This window comes from Amphiura filiformis, chromosome 4 (assembly GCF_039555335.1).
Source record: "Amphiura filiformis chromosome 4, Afil_fr2py, whole genome shotgun sequence".
Taxonomy (NCBI): domain Eukaryota; kingdom Metazoa; phylum Echinodermata; class Ophiuroidea; order Amphilepidida; family Amphiuridae; genus Amphiura; species Amphiura filiformis.
In genome coordinates, this window is record NC_092631.1 from 65,206,197 (window position 1) to 65,224,896 (window position 18,700).

At 35.3% G+C, this 18,700-nt stretch overlaps 1 protein-coding gene across 4 annotated transcripts in view; it reads left to right on the forward strand.

Annotated features, from left to right (window-relative positions):
- LOC140151202 (PDF receptor-like) overlaps window positions 1–18,700 on the forward strand; it is a 280,133-nt gene that overhangs the window by 238,769 nt on the left and 22,664 nt on the right. For all 4 annotated transcript variants that reach the window (XM_072173457.1, XM_072173458.1, XM_072173456.1 and 1 more), the window contains 2 exons: window positions 14,978–15,063; window positions 17,702–17,888. In XM_072173457.1, coding sequence (XP_072029558.1) covers window positions 14,978–15,063; window positions 17,702–17,888 — 273 coding nt within the window. The remainder of the gene's footprint in view (window positions 1–14,977; window positions 15,064–17,701; window positions 17,889–18,700) is intronic.

The window sequence follows — 18,700 nt, forward strand, 5'->3', positions numbered from 1 at the left end:
GAATATTGATTTCTAGTCTTTAAAGAGAAGGCGGAGAAAATCCAGATCGAAAGGAAATATACAATGACGATGCTACCAGGGGCTATTAGCTCACATTTTATAAATATTTTTGCAGTGTGTTTTCACTTGCTGGAGAAGTCTAACTTTGAATTTGCCCACCGATAACTTCGCATTTGAAGCTGGAGTCCAAGAATATCCGTATCTAGTAGAAAATTTGCAAGTAAATACAACAGAAACGACTGGCGATCGCATCAAAAGCTAAAATTGCAATTGTTCAAATAAGCAACTATTGCTCTAAAACGTAATTTTGACTCATCAAGATAACTTTCATTCACATTTATACATCAACAGAATAACAGAATATTTAATATGCGTTGCAAAAATTCTACCCTGATATACCAAAAACGATATCTTTAGGACTATATCGTCAAATACAAAGCTATCGGTGAGCAAATTCGAAGCTTGATTTCTGGGCAAATTCGTGAGCTAATAGTCACAAATCACTTCAGTTTTATGGCACTAAAACGATTGAAAACTACAACATATCAAACTGTGGACCACGTTATCATTAAGAAATAATGAGAAAAGAAAGCGTTTTTATAAGGACAAACAAAAAAAGCCGTTTGTTTTTCTTAGCGCGTCCATGTCAGCTGAAACGGCAAATTCACTTTTTTTTAGTTTTTTGCCGTAAAATCATGAAATACTGAGACATTTTTGGAAGAAAATTTAATTCATTCGATGCTTGCATTGTCATAGGTAACCACAATTTTATGCCGTGAACTTTTGAACATTCGAAAATGACATCTTTTGTTTAGCCTAACCAACATAATAACAGTCGTGTAACTTGTACTTAGAACACAGGTATGTACATGTTGTAACAAACAAATTATACAGTTTAGAAAATAGTATTTAGGAAAACATGTCACTTATTGATTGTAATACATTTTACTTGGTTGTCAAGATAATGTCTTAAGCTATATACAACAAATAAGCCCTGTTTCAGTATAATCCGTGGTCTACAAGCGAAGATTATGATCAATTGAGTAAGTATTCCTAAAAACAGCTTGTGCCACTTTCGTATCTTTGTGTAGCAAAAGTGACTGAATTGAATAGAATCATGAACCATCTGGTCGGTGCTCTTCAGATGGGTAATTTTTAACAATGGGCCATTTGAAGTGGTATTTTAATTTATGATTTTGAAATAAATATCATATTATTTATTTACGAATGTCAATTAAGTGACAGAAAAACATGAAAACCCTTTGCTTTTGTTCTGAGATCTTTGATGATAAGTACGAGAGTTCATTTTTGTGGTACAAACTTGATGTGCGAAATTGGCAAAAAGTGGCTCAACTCTGGCGATTTAGTAAAATTGGCATAGCGTATTAACCTGAAATTTGCGGTCTTCTTACGGCCGCCTCTCCCTCTCCCGATCGCCAAAGGTCAAAAAGGTCCGCTTTTTGAGCGTTGCGGGTGAAAAAAGGGTAATTGTGGCTTTTTTTTTATCCCGAAAATGTCCAAATATTTGTCCATTTGCGAGCTTAGCTAACGAAAAAAATTAGGTTTGTTATGCTCTTGGTCCAAAAAATTCCACTTTGGGGGGAAAAGATCCACTTTTTCAAAATCCGCCCCCACAAATAAATCCTGGCCTACGCCCCGTCGAACATATCGAATACTATTGCTATCGAAATATTCGCTCTATAATACTTTTATCGCCTACATAACGACTACTTGTTGCGTGGAATAGAAAGGAAAATATTAGTACGGTGAATCGACTGAAATTATGAATATCAGTCGCATCTATTATCAATAATGTTTACATTAACAGTGTTATGTTCATTGCGTTATTCCTAGTCAATATAATATTAAAAAGCAGTAACTTGAGAAGTATTTACACTGCCATAAGACGTTAGACCAACGACCATCTGATCAATAATTGTCCTAATATCATATACAAATTAAACAAAGAAAATAAACATGCTCATTGTAAAATAGGGTTAGAAAAATAAAACTGCTATTTACCGTGTAGACTCAATTGGTGTTATTGTTACCATGCATTACAAAATGATGTTTGATTTTCCCAAATGACAGGTACTAATTAAACAGTGGCCTATTTACAATAAAATGAAAAGGAATGACTGTAATGTGAGCTACAGTGGTGAACTACTTTATCGAACAGGTCGAAATGACCTCCTATTTACAACAAAAGAAACAGGAGTGCTGTAAGGCCCTGTATCCATAGGCTGTTCCCTTGTGGCGTGTGCCCTTGTTCCATGTTCACTTGTTCCCATGTGAACTGCCACACAGACAACAAACCTTTGGTTTGCTTAGTGGCCGTTGTCAGCCTATGGATACAGGGCCTAAGGCCCCGTACAGGGCCTAAGGCCCCGTATCCATAGGATGTTCCCTTGTGGCATGTGCCCTTGTTCCGTGTTCACTTGTTCCCATGTGACCTGCCACACAGAAGTGGCCGTAGCGGCCACTAAGCAAAACAAAGGTTCGTTGTCTGTGTGTCAGGTCACATGGGAACAAGTGAGTTCACGGAACAAGGGCACACGCCACAAGGGAACAGCCTATGGATACGGGGCCTAAGCTACAGCGAGAGGGAACCTCAGTGACCTCCCCTGTCGAAATGACCCTTTTAAAAATGGATTTAGTAGACCCAATCAATTAACCTCAACCGCAACAGTATAACAATTGAAATAACAGACATGTTGCAGCAGGACAGGACAGGTCTCTAGTTCGATTCCACCCCCCATTCATACCTATCACCAGTTTTATTGTATTATCATGCGAATTGCCATGTGGTACCTTACGGAGGGTCGGATTTTATTTAAATGCGAACTAATAACGTAGTATTCGATACAGATCGGTGTCATTTATCTACTTCATTTGATACACTCCTCAAAAGAATTAAAGGACCAGTTGAATAGAATCAGCATTTTTGAAAACATTGGATATAATGATAATATTATTGATAATTGTGCTTGATCTTTCATTACATAACTTGTTCCCTAGGTTGTAAACAAAATTCACTCATTACAAATATCCGCTATCACGCACATCTTGATGGGAGGGGGGGGGAATGGAGGCTAAAATGTCGATTTTGACGCCATTTTTCAAATGTCACCACGGTCAAGGTCAAGTCACATATTGAGATAAGTTTGTGTATACAGTATGTATGTGTGTTTTGGTCTATACATAACATTAGTGGGTATAAGATGTATCCCCGAGGGTGGCGAAGATCATTAATGTAACCGCATAAAAGATGATCTCCCGGCCCCTCCTCACATATCTGAGGGTAGGGGTCATAATTGAGCTCCCTTATAGTGGAAAGTAATGCATAAATGAATACTCTATGTGTTCTGTCGTTCTGTACCATTTAATGATCACGATTTAGACCCCTACCCTCAGTAAACGTTGTCATCTTTTGTACGGTTACATTAATGACTTTTCCCACCCCCGGGGATACATTGACCGTGGTGACGTTTGAAAAATGGCTTCAAAATCGAAATTTTGGCCTCCATTTTCCTCCATCCCCCTCACGAAGTGGGTGATGGCGGATATTTGTAATTAGTGAATTTTGTCTGCAGCTTAGAGAACAAGTGATATAATGAAAGATCAAGTACAGGAATACAGGAATATACTACAGGGACTCTTCGTAAAGGGGTATTCGTAACTTAAGAACGGTTACTGTTAAATGTTTAGTGAAATGGACCTCTGGACTCGAGTGGTCACATGTAAAGCAGATTGGGGTAACCGGGACAGTGAGGTAAGTGCGTGGGTTATGTTAAAGTAGGGCGTTTTATACTACTGCCTTATGCAGCACAAAATATCCCGATATGATAATAAATATTCCATTTACCCATAAATATGTTGCCTTTCCGTTTCAAACCACAATATAAGTTTATTTGATTTTGGTACCGCTGAATACGTCAACTTGACATAAACGTGATACCAATTTCCATGAATTATATTTAGGGTGTCTGTTAATAAATATTTAAATATTGTTTAGAGAAAGTCAATAATAAATAAGTTTGACAATATTTATCTCAAGCCTGTATCTCGAGTCTCCCAAACTCCCAATTTCTTATTTCTCGACTGAAGGGCCAAGGGCAAAATTGTACCCTTGATTAATGTTGAGGGTGGCTTTTCCTTGCTCTACAAGAAAATATTTGACAAGTCTGATAACCAAAAATAATGATTATGCAAATAATTAGCAAATTATTTAGTCTTGTTACCCACTTATCACAAGTGGATATGTTGTTGAGGAAGTGAAACAGGGATTTTAAACAATCGTAATAGATATGAATAATAATGTTGCTAATGAACTAAAATAGAAAATATTGTCTATTCTCTGATTTATTTTTGATGTTGTGGTGACCGATACAAATTCTAAAATTCTAAGTAAATTTTGGTATAGTTATTTATGCCAAAATGTTACTTAAGGTGGCTGTGTACTCTCAGACATGCATGTAGTAAAAGTGCAATAACTTTGTAATTATTCGCGCAAAACATATAAAAGTATACATTTTTATGAAGGCAAGACATCAATAAATCTTAATATAAATACAGATTTGGGGTAAAAATAACAATTTTGAAGAAAATCACAAAAAGTGAGTTTTTGGCAATATTTGTTAGGTACATCATAACAAAAAACACTCTTTCCAAAATATTTTATTTTGTTTTTAGCTCAATCTTGAGGCTCCATTCCAAAACGGGTTTTTTTTTGCACAAAATGATGCCCAAAATCGGAAATAGACCAAAATATAAAAAAATGAGAAAACCATTTCTTGAGTTGATCATGCTTTTTACGATGATCACATTTGCTTACCTATAGATGCTGTATTTATTGAGTTATCGTGTACCTAAATCGTCATTTTACCGAGAAAATGAACATTGAAATAATGGCCGTTGAAGTTTAAAGTGGTCACATTTTGCACTTTCATCGAATCTCACAGGAGAATGCGACAGTTTTCGTTTTTGTAACTTATATTACGTGAACATCGGGTAAATCCACAGCCCCTTGAGAAGTTTGAGCGAAATCCATTCATAACTTGATATTTAAATCGGGGAAAGAACTTGAAAAACCCACATTTTATCAGCTAAAACGGAGCCATTTGACCACTAGGTTTTTGTGAAATCAGTGCTTCCGTGGTGTTTCCATAAGATGCGCCGCGCATGCAGATAAGCGTCGCGTATGCGTCGCGTATTCGTGCGTTAACAAATTGCGCGATACGCAACGCGATGAGTTGTTGCGCGCGTGTACCTTGCTGGTACAACAAAGATTTTCTTTCCTTTTCAATTTCAAACACGAGTGGAATAGTGAAATAAAATCCTTAAAATATTGCAGTTGGAGTTTACAAATCTGATTTTCATTCCTTGTATTTATAAAAAACATAACAAGGTACAAACATATCATAAAAACTCAATTTTGAGAAAGAAACAATGGCTAGAGTACACAGCCGCGTTAATAAAATATGCACAACTTTGAATTAATGTATGTCCTGTATCAGTTACACCACCCTGTGTCCACCTGCCCAAACGTCTCAGTATTTATGGTACATGAGATACTTACATGCTTACAATTATCATACACTTAATCAATATGCCTATCGGTATTACAAAAATGCATTCCTGAAATTTATCACTTGTCTATGTTTAGCTCAATTGGGCTGTACCTGTTACTCCAACTTTTCAAAGTTTCGCTTTAATGTGACCATAACTCTTGAGGAATGAATGATATTTTTATGATCCCTCAAATAAACTCAATTTTATCATATCTTGTAATATCCAGCATATCATGACTACAAGTCGAAATGACTTGTTTCGCCTGTTTTGTTTCACATTATACATGGAAACTTGTTCGTAGTACCTCGATCTAGTGATCCACAGTAACGTGAAATATGAAAACCGTCTCACGCCACTTATTGTTGAAGAAATCAGGGAGTTGAAATGCTGGCATCTTTATGGCCATGCAAGCAGGTGGACCGTCTGTAATATAAGAATGGAATTCATATCACCTCGATAAGCCTTTAACAAACGTACGATGATCTAATTATACCTGGACATTTTGTAATTCTAGCCAATACGTGAGCGTATTTGGTTAATTGTTTTCGTGTCCTACTTATAGGAGTGTGTCCTACTTATATGAACATGTGGTGTCATAGTTTTAAATACATGTGCCTATTACCTATCAACCATTTTTTATTTCCGAGGGTCATCTTGTATTACAGTTAGCCCACAAACTTGGCATATGTCGACGCAATAAGAAGATCGTTTGTTTGCATAAAAAGACGCAAGAATGTAGAGTGATATACATCTGATTTTGCATCGAACCGTGCAATTCAAAGCTGGTGCTAATACAATCCGGGAATACAATCTGAGCGTCTCCACCGAAAACTAGCACATCACACACACACCACACACCACACATCCACCCTATACCCGTACCACAACGCGCACAAAAACACGTTTATTAATTCGTATTCACATTCTTGGCTTCATTCTAATCTTCATTCTTTCGTTCTACTTTCTCCTATTTTATTTCTTATAAATTTAAAGTGAGCTAATGTAATGTTGCAGGAATTTATTATCTCGTGCGTATTCATATGCTTTATGAAACAATGATGGGTCATAGAACATACAGATATATAAAAGATAACTTTCATAAAATCAACCAATTTACATAGTCTGACTTCTTCAACAAAGGTGTTGTTTCCTTTAATAACAATTTTCCCTGCTATAATCAGGACTAATTGTTTGCGTATTGATTATCACCAACTAAGTTGAATACCTCCATTTTTCCACATCAGTCACGTAATTACGATGTTTGCTTAGTACATACACTAGAATAGGGGTATCAGGTAACTAATACGATGCGTATCATATTTACATGACAACCTACGGCCATACCTCTGACTGCAAACCCTTGGAGAATTAAATGCCTGCCTTGATTCTGGAAAAGAACAAGGATTACATTTCACCCTTAAACGTGGCCCTTGAGAAAGGCCAATTGATATCTTGGGTTAAATATATATTGTGTACAAGCGTCAACTCAAGTCTGCACAATGTTTAGTACCGGATTTTTTTTTTGCCAAGATTTTCATCAAAAATACATTATATGAATAACTTTTTAGTATCTGGATGAAATTTTCTTTATAATTTCAACTGTTAAATTGATTGATGTAGCGTCTCAAGTGAATATGTTTCCAGTTGGTTCATTAATTATTAATTATCTAGGGGCCAATTCATGGAAGGACACTGTTATAAGTCACGTACACAAGACCTATTTTGCAAATTGCGGGGTGGTTTATTTAATAGTAGCAGATATGAGAAGGGGTCGTCCACTTGTTGATTATGAGTAGTCACGTGTCAACTTACCTAACCTTGTCAATCTGATAAAAGCCACAAAGTTGATTAACATATTTATAAGCTTCTGTTATTCTACATCACTATATCCTTTGACGCATCACTCTTTGGTTCACCTCAAGTTTGATATTAACATTATGTTTCTGCTCCTCAAGCGTGTTGGCAAAAGGCCCCCGTACGCTAGCGTATACTAGTGTACTAAATTACTTAAGGTGAACCGATTAGCAGCCTTCTTTCAGTAAAATTAGGATCAAGCATCTGCTGCTTTTATTTAGGGACCCAAAGAAGACACCCATAGCATCTCATAAAGGAGATCAAGATCTTCATTAAAACAAGATAAATATATTTAAAAAGGTCAGCTTATCAAATTAGGTTAAAAACAAACTCTTAGTAATAAATGTACTTCCTGAACAACATTAACTTGAACTTTCATTTTAACACCTGAATAGACTAAACGTCGCCATAATGCGATTGTAACTCCTTTGAGCCTAAAAATATTTCGCAATATTGGGCATGCAGTTATCAGTTGTGGTTTATCTGTTATAACTTACTACTATCTAATATTTAAAAGGCATCAGCCGAAATCATATTATCACGATTTGCTCTACATTTGTTAAATAGAGTAAAGGGATGTTTTGTAGATTGGTTCGTTTCGTGCGTTGTGCCTTTAGGGATCAAAAATTGACGTTAAGATTTTCAGTTCTTAATATTTGCTGTGGGAATACATGATGCCAAAGGGGTTTGTTCTGAAACAAATAATTTTGTCTGTGAGATCACACCAAATATATTCAATTATGATTTCTCTATATAATTTGTAACCTGTTGGTTGTATACAATCTTAGTATTGAACGATCTTCGGTTTTTTTCGCACACAAGGTTTCTGTAACAGTTTTGGTGTGCTTTATAAGATGATATGACGCCTGATTACATTTAAAGCAGCCTGTATTGACTTACAATAACTGTCAGGAAAACACACTGATGAATATTTTGGCATCAACATTATTTAATTTACCCTGCTTTTGTACTATCGGTGCATATCTTGCACTTGGAACTGTCGTTAAGGCACTGTAATCAGTAATGTTCATCATATCACACAATCGTGGTAATACTTTCCAAGTAGGCTAAATTCCACATGTAGTATTGTGGGTTACTATCCCAAATTCTCAAATAACAAGAATGTTTTCCCAGGACATACAACATGCCCGCATCTTTAATTCAATTATAGTACACAGTTTCCAGAAATGTGTATGAAACAAAAATATCGTGAAACTTAATCTGAAATAGTAAAGCATATCTGCAAAATCAAAAATTCATATTCCGGAAAGATAATTGATCAAATCTGTATACCTGAACCGAAATTCAATATCAATTTAGAACATTGTGTCCCCGAGAGAATATGCTAATGCTATAGATGGTGAAACTCAATGAATATTGATCTCTAGTCTTTAAAGAGAAGGCGGAGAATAATCCAGATCGAAAGGAAATATAGAATGAAGACGCTGACCATGGGCTATAAGCTCATGATCTTTATTTCTGCGGTGTGCTTTCACTACCGTTTCCCCGACACTACAACGATGATATGTTCTTGAAATATATCATTGGACATAATAAAAACAAATTGTATACAAATACAAAACTTGATGGACAATAAGGACAAAAAGTCGTTTAAATGACCAATTGTGTGATACCAAGATACACAATTTTTCAATGGACGTTTCAGAGTTAGCTACTGACTTTTTAAACCCCTATTCAGTTCTGTATATTTGAATATTAAAATATCATGTTACTAATACTATAGTACGTTGGTACTAGATATCTAAAGAACCCAAAAATTGTACCATCTGCAAAAGTATCAATGGTTCAAAACAATTAAAAACAAGAGAATTCTTGCAGGGACGAGTCACATACATAACATAGAAATGTAGTCTTAGATACAAGGTAAAGAACATCAGGTAAGAGTTGAGCAATTCAATTCATGGGAATTTCTTTTCTTGATTGGGTTATTCTTTGCCGTCATATCATGTTAAGATTGTGCGAGAGGCTCCCCATGTATAGTGGAGTCGGTGTGTTGGAGTATGTTTTTGTTTTTGTTGTGTGTCGGTGTGGTAGGGGATGTGTTGTGTTAGGGTGCCTATGGCTCTTTATGGGTGTGTTTATATTACTATTCAGCTGTTTATGTATGTCATTTCTGAGTTTTTGCATATCATAATAAATTTTCTTTAATTTGTCGATTTATCATCTTGGCGGCTGTATTGTGAATATCAATCTCATATATCACTGAGCTGCTGTTTACATTAACTATTCGATGTTCATTGCAATACAATATACAAAAGCACAAACTTCAGAAGTATTTACACTGCCATAAGACGTTAGGCCAATGTCCTTACTTCCGATCAATTGTCTGAATATATTATACTGAAATATTCGCTCAATGAGGGGAAAGTACCTCAACTGTGGAAAGGATGCCACTGCTATCCCAATAACGAAAGAGAGACCAGTAACTTTGTGATCTCAAAACTTTGATCCATCTGCCAGTGCCACATATCTCAATTTGCTTTTGTGTGCCAGGGTAATGTCAGCATTGGGTTCTTGATGACATTAAGTGCCTTATTGACCGTTAGAAATACGGTAGTTTGATGGGTTTGATGAGCTTAACTCAGCAGACAGGGTTGGCAACTGTTCGCAACTGACCTCTCAAAATCCTCTTACTGTATAGATAAAACAATCATGATAACCAAATTAATTCACTTAGTTACTCGTTAGTTCTGTCAGTTGGTTTCCTTGGCGGCACAATCAACGAAAAGCTTTTTTCTAAATGCAAACGATAGAAGTATGTTGACGATCTGAGCTTTGCTGAAACAAGGCCCTCAAAATGATGCTCAGAATAAAAAATGATCTTGTACGTCCACCCTGCTAATTTTCGTTGCTATATTTTTTGTTGTATTGTTATATTGTATTTTATTCTTTAATATTTTACTCTGTATTTTTACTCAGCATTTTCTGTTCCAAGATTAATCAAGTTTGATATGATATAATATGATATGATATGATATGATATGATATGATATGATATGATATGATATGATATGATATGATATGATATGATATGATATGATTGTAAAATGAATATACTCCTTGTAAAATAGGATTAGGAAAATAAAATTGTTATTTACCTTGTGGTCTTAACTGGTGTTATTGTTACCCAGCATTACAAAATGATGTTTGTATAATTTACCGAAATGATAAGTATTGGTTAATCAGTGACCTACTTACAACAAAACAAAAAGGAATACATGTAATGTGAGCAACATGAGATGGAACTTCGGTGACCTCTTTATTGAAATGACCTCCTTTATTAAATCGATTTTGATCTGATCCTGTTTCAAAATCCTCTGCTGTTCTCAACAGTCAGTGTGAGGTCAATATATTTCATACATTCATTCTAAAATGATCAAACTATTAAAGTATCAAACTATTAACGATACCATTATTGCTTGAAAAAAATTGATATGTATTCATAGTATTGTAAAAAAATAACCTCTCTTGAGATTTCGTTTCTATTTCATATGCCTAAATTCATTTGATATCAAGTTTGGACATAGATACACCTTTAAGCAATAGCATGTGTATAGCATCACCACTATATGTAAATGAAAAGGGAAACTTGAATTTGGTCACATCTAAAATTGATGAACTGAGACACTTTATACTATTGGCTCATACAGCACGAAATCTGCCATTACGATGTCAAATGTCCCATATACCCATAAAGATGGTACATCGTTCTCAGGCCTCTCGATCTTGTGATATACCTTACCTACCGTAGGTATAACACAAAATCGAGAGGCCTAAGAACGATATACCATCTTATACAAGATAACAAATCTGGAATGTTATTTGGTATTATACTCTTATTTGGTATTATACTCCGGCCAGATTTCTCTACAAATTGCTATAAAGTAAACGAATCCATTCTAAAGCACTGTCCTATTTCTTTTGATCAATACCACGTTGAAGTACCTCGATTTAGTGATCCACAGTAACGTGAAATCTGAAAACCGTCTCACGCCACTCAAGTTTCAAGAAAACAAGGAGTTGAAATTCTGACACCTTTCTGGCCATGCAGCAGGTGGACTGTCTGTAATATAAGAATGGAATCCATATTACCTCCACAAGCCTTTAACAGACGTACGATGATCTAATTATACCTGGACAGTTTGTAATTCTAGCCAATACGTGAGCGTATTTGGTCAATTGTTTTTCTTGTCCTACTTATAGGAGTAAATAACATGTGGTGTCATAGTTTACATGTGCCTGTTACCTTTTAACCATTTATTTATCCGAGGGCCAGCTTGAATTACATTTAGCCTACAAACTTGACATATATGTTGACGTAATAAGAAGTGTCAGTGTTTGTTTGTTTGCATAACAAGGTGTAAGCATGTTAGAGCAATATACGTATGAATTCACATCTATTAAAAAGTCACATACAATGCCACTGTTTTAAGCAACAATTTTTCAAGTTACAATATTTCCTAACAAACCTGATATTAATACACGTTTAACGAACTCACTGACCCCACCGAAAACAAGCATTCACACACCCCCACCCTACATCCCAACGCGACAAACCGCACTTTTCCCGTCTTTCCTTTTTCTTCATTCTTTCTTTAATTCTTCTTCTTTCTTTCGTTTTAAAATCAAAGTGCTTATAATTCCATACATCTCGCACATACATGATTTCAGTAAATTCAGTGATTAAAGAAATGCAGTCATGTGGTTAATGAAAACAATACGGCTCACACAGTAAAGGAAATATGCAAACTATAACAGATAACATTCATTCTATCAATCAATCAATCAATCCACCTAGACTGACTTCTTCAACAAACGTAGTATTTTATTTAATAACAATTTTCCATGCTATAATCAAGAATAATTTCAACGTTTTAATTATATGATACTACGTTGAATAACTCCTTTTCCCCACATCAGTCACATAACATGATGTTTGCTTAGTACATACACCGGCACTATACCCCTAGACTAGGGGTATCAGGTAACACAAACTTGTACGTATCATATTTACCTGACTACCTATGGCAACACTACTGGCTGCAAACCCTTGGAGAATTAAATGCCTGCCTTGATTCAGGAAAAGAACAAGGATTACATTTCACCCTTAAAGTGGCAGAGAAAGACCAAGGGATATCTTATGGGTTAAATACATATTGTATAAAGCGTCAAATAAAGTCTAGTAGACGTTTTTTCCTGAGAATTTCACAAAATACTTACACGAATAACGTTTTAGTGTCTGGATGAAGTTTCTTCGTTGTTCGTCATGATTTCAAATGTTAGAAGTAGCGTCTCGAGTGAATATGTTTCCAGATGGTTCATTAATTAAGTCTTTTAGCATTATCTAGGGGCTATTCATTGATTATTTATAGTAACCATTGTTAGTCGCATTGAAAGGAGGTTCAGGTAGTAAACCATAGATATATGACTAACCTTATTATAACCATTACGGTATCTTTAAGGTGGTACTACACCCCCTGATAAATATTGTGACTAATTGTGCATTTTTCTCAAAAAATAACTACACACTGGTAACAAAAGTTATGTATATCATAGGGGCAAGGAATCTAATTACTTCGCTGAAATTTCAGTGATTCAAGACAAGTGGTTTATTATATATGTTAAGAAATGAGGTACATTCTATGGGTACCTCTTTTCTTATCATAAATAACGTACCGCTTGTCTTGGGTCACTGAAATTCCAGTGTTGTGACTGGATTCCTTGGCTCTATAATATACATAACTTTTGTTACCTGTGTGTTATTGTTTTTTTGAGAAAAATGCAAAAATAGTCACAAATTTACCAAGAGGTGTAGTACCACCTTAAATATATTAAAAATTGCTGGCTGTTTTACGAGTAGTATGATTGCAATAACAGTAACACAACACACATTAATCTGCGTCTCTCTAACCCCAAATGAATTATACTGAAATTTCAAGGTTCAAAGTTAATTTCAATAATTTATTACATTTTTGGAAACATTACATAAACCCTTATATTGTGTATGTTTTTAACAACGGTTGTGCTATGTCGTCAAAGAGAATAACATTGTTAATTTAACAAAATAACGTGGTGCAATATTTGTCTAACGTCGGGGAGTAATGCAAGGCTGGAGTATCACAATGAATTTCCCATATTACTAGTCGCAACTAATAATGTATCTTCTTTGTTGAAACGCAACATCAATACATGGGGAAGGCTGGAATAAAATCTTCTTTTAATAAGGGTTCTGTTCGGTTTATGTTACATCCGCAATTCAAAGTATCTATTGGTAATCTGCTTGCTAAACATAGTTGTTGCCTCACATATTGTCAACGCCTATATTCGCAACATGTTTATTTGAGCTTATTTGCCTTAACTTATTGTTGCAGGAAAATTTGAAAATCCTTTGTGCTATTGTGATATTTGATGCAATCAGAATTTGAATAAAACGGCTCAGTGTCGTTTTTAACCATTTATTCATTTTTAGCAATGCTTACACTTTAAACGTCATCAGAATTTGGTTGAAAAGCGGTTTAAATTCACGAAGAACGTCTAGGTTTTGTTTCCAGAACTACCCTGTTTGCGTAAACGTTGCGATATTAAAACAGTCTATAAAACTGTACAATTCTAAAAACGTATTTCCTTCGGGGGATCAGTCAAATATCTCCATACGGTTACCTTTAAGGTTAGCAACTATTTTAAACTATTGCGATTTGGTAGTTCACGGCATCTTGCGAATGGTAGTGATCTTTAGCAAACATGCATTGATCATTTCATAGCGAATGTGTAGAAGAATTTAAATATCACAGATATAGTTTTGTAGGTCCTGTGGTTCTTGAGTTATGTTGTAAAGAGGGCTGAAACAAAAACACTTAAAACGTACGTAACTCATTAACAGCAATAAATCAAGCAAGGTTTAAAAGTATATCATTTTTAGAATGATTTATTGCAAAACGTCAAAGTGTTATTTTTCAATAACACTTGATTAAAAGATAATAAAGATCTTTATTTTATATTTTGGCTGCTTCGAACAATACATCGTGTACCCTTAAAGCCAGCAGTTAAGTATCTTGTTTGTTTACCTATGTGTCGCCACATTAAATCAGTCTATTTTATTCTGGTCTAAAAAAAATTGATAGCATGCGAAATTTATTGAGTTATTCAAACAATTCACCTCCTCATTAGTGCTCTAAATTTGTAAATTGATATTCTTTTAAAGTGAGCAGTGTTGTTCACAATTATATCAAATATCCCACTTATAGCTCGCGTATACTGCTTAGGATAACATTTTTATTTTTATTACTTATAGCAATACCTTATGATAACCTTCTTATTTACCATAAAAACAATTGGGCTACATTTAAATTGATTCATAACCACGAGTCGGCAAAGCTATGGTTTTATATAATGGTAAATGGGTATAGTAACGATGTGAATTTTATGGTAAATACGTGTTTTAATAACATTTTGATATTGATACTAATGAACAATTATCTCTTGAAATATTGTTAAGGACTGTTTGTGTCTTTTATGAATATTTTTGTTTCAGGCAAATTGCGTGTTCTTAATCAACATTGTCAGAGTCCTCATCACAAAATTACGAGAAAGTAACACAAGTGAAAGTCAGCAAGTAAGGTGAGTCATGCCATTACTATTTATAATAATAAATTATTCTAGATAATAATAATAATAATAAACATATTCACAGCCTAAAATGTGTAATTTTGGTGTTAAAATGCGTATATTACGCAAACATGATTCCTATATAAAAATGTGTACACTTGGCATTTTAATAAAATGCGCACATGCTGCATTTTATATATTCAGCAGCGCCCTCGGTTGTTTGTAAGTAGTGCGGTTTCCGAAAAAATAACTGAACCATGGTGTTTAGCTATAAAACAATAATAATTGAAACCATAGAATATGGAAACTATTATTTTTATTGGTTAAAAATCGAAGTGTGGTATGGGGCTGGCTCGGGGTGGCTACGGGGCGTTAAAAAAGAACCACTAACCGCGAAATGTGGATATCCAACTAGTTTGCCCCGCAGAACGTTGCTGGAAAATAACGGAACAAACTTTCTTATGATCTCATGAAAAACCTGTACAAAATCCCCATAGGAAAAGTGGCGGCGCTGTGCTTAATTAGCTAATTATGACGCCAGTCCTTGACGACCACCATAACAACAGATGACGCCCGGGGTATTTGAACTCTTTTTTAAAACATGTGATGCATAACAAATGATCAAGGTTATGAATTGTGATACTAGAGGAATAAAGGTATCCCCCGATTACAACGGATTAGTAATTGTTATGCGATTATGTTATTTGCCACGATCCAAAAGCATGAAAAGAGATAACTTCCATTCAGTTAGTATCATGTAGCCTCACTACAGGGATTTCCTATCTAGCAGCGCATTATAGTTTAATTTCGACTTCCAAAATTGTTCAGTTTTAACATCAGATCAGGCTCAAAATGCCAAAAATTACCGATCACCAGAAGGGAACGATAGAAGCATATCATAGTGAATGAAAATCTAACCGTGAAATTGTAAGATTATTGAATAATGACGAGGGATCTGTTCGATATAATTTGAGAAAAAAGGAGATTCATGGCTCAATGGACAATCGCCCGAAATCTGGACGGCCGAAAAAAACAACACCAAGATAATAATAACAACCGAACCCAAATAGCGTTTGTATCAAACATTGTTGATGATGACCAGCAGTGCAGTCGGGATAACTGCAATTCGATCATAATAACTTTTTGATAGCACGAGGGTATTGACGTCATAATGAGCCTCATTAAACAGCGCCGCCACTTTTTTTAATGGAATTTTACTGTGTAATTTACCGCAAAATAAGGATATATTTTCTTTATTTATTTTTGTAATAAATGAGGGTTCCAGGTTCCTGCAATTATGGCTATTATTGATTAAAGGGTTTGTATTTTAGTGACAGTTAGGTTTGATACGTTTTCCATTTGTAGTATCATTACAATTTTTACATTTTCTGCGGTTATAGGGGGTGCGGAAAGACATTTCGTCGGGAGAGTATATCGTATATCCTTTTCCTAACTATCAAAGTAATACACGAAATTGTATTAATTACACACAATGACGCAATTTATATTAAAAATTAAACATTGTGGTATGACATTGATAGTGGAATGTGATAAACACGCGCTACAGATATTAATGTTTAATATCCTATATTTGTCATTATCAAGTAGTGATTCTTATTAATACAATTTTGGTATACAGTTTGGCAGCAAGCTTAAGTTAACGGCACTTTTCTGAAGTAAGATTGGTATTCGTACTGTTCAATAAACAACCACATTAGAGTCTCACTCTTGACTCCCGACTTTCATTACACATAAATATTTACAGGAGCCCTTATCTTCGCTTCGAATGATTGCAGGTTTCAAATATTTATTATTTACAAGGCCTGATCCCACACAAACCGCCCTTGTTAAACCACGTTCCACAGAGAGCACATGAATAGAAGATCATGATAGCTCACGCCTTTTAACAGGCATCGATGCTGTATCTATACTAAGTCGTTGGCCACTAGCGATGGATCATTCTTCGCTGCGCCGATTCGTATCTCCTGGTACGTGGAATCGGAAGTACAGTCTCGTTTAGTGGTTTAAATTTAAATCGCTCGCTGCCAGCGATTGAAGTTTAGTTTGATCCAGATATTTGATCACGTTAAATAATGAGTTATTCATGAATAACTTACCTGTTAACATCTAACGGTATACCCTAGATACCCGTTATCCTATGTTATTTTTCTAACATGACCTCCTTTTTACTTTCTTAGTATTAAAGTTGGTGATAAACTTGCAAATGATAACATAAAATAGTTACGGTGTCACAATTTGGGAGTTTCGCAAGATATTTCTGCAACTGGAAAATCCTTTTTTGAAGCATTTCAAAAAATACGAATATGATTCATTATGACGTGGTTTCCATACAGATGTGCCATTTCCACATTCGTTCAATGATTTGTTGACCCACCCCCACCATAGAATAGGTATAATATATAAACAATTTTTGTTTCTCAACTGTCAAAATCAACAGAAGTTTCAGCTCTTCAAGTGGTCGTGCAAACAAATAAAGTTTTCAACTGATACCGAAATCATGTAGAGTTGGGATGAAGGTTTGAGAAAACAGTACTTTAATTTATAATCTTATAGCTCTTTGCACTTTTAAGCCCCTTATGTGTCTACAATTACTTACCAGGTTTCATTCACATTTGATTTGCTTTTACAGGAAAGCAATTAAAGCTACAATTGTACTGCTGCCCCTATTGGGCATTGCCAATCTTGTGTGGTTGGTTCCACAACCAAAAGTCACCGAACCCAAGGAATGGATTGTTACGTATAACTACGGGCTTCTTTTTCTTGACGCTTATCAGGGTCTACTCGTCGGCTTACTCTACTGTTTCCTGAACACCGAGGTGAGATTTTATTCTTATACTTTCACTGTAATTTATTCACTCAGTACCTTTGACAGTTAAAATGCTCCGGGTAAAACGCTAAGAAAAGTATACCTCTTTTTTAGATATTATTGATAAATTGTTGCTACCCGTATAATTGCAAACTAATTTTATATTCAAAGTAAAACTTTCTTACAAATCATTTACCTTAATTCGAGGGAAATATATTAGCAAGCAGTCATTTTCGATGTATCAGGTATCAAGTATCCTTAGTTAGTGGGTGTGGTCATTTGATTGGTACCTGGGTGTCGTCTATGAGACAATAGACGATAGTACTCGCCCTGGGGGCACTTCAATATGAAATGGATATAGGTGTAGGGCTGGCACTTTCGCACTAAGGGGCATTCGGTGAGAGCAAAATGTAAAAAATATGGGGTCATTGGGTGAGAGCATGATTTTTGGCATTCGGTGAGAGCAAAATGTAAAAAATATGGGGTCATTAAGTGAGAACATGACCTTTTTTTTAAATGGAATCTTTGGGTGAGAGCCGAAACAGCGACGCAAAAACCTCGAAAATCGAATTTCTAGTTCTATATGGCTTCAAATTTCATTGTTTTTTCAAAATAAGGAACAAAATCAGTGATAAATGAAAGTTGCTGTTCAAATTGAATTTGTAAGGGTCTTTGGGTGACAGATCAAATGGAAAAATAAGGGGTCTTCGGGTGACAGAGCATGTGTTCGTAAAAAAATATGGGGTCTTTGGGTGACAGCGATGCTGAAAAAGGGAGTCTTAACAGCCCTACATACGCGTGACCTCCAAAGTTGGAGTGCCC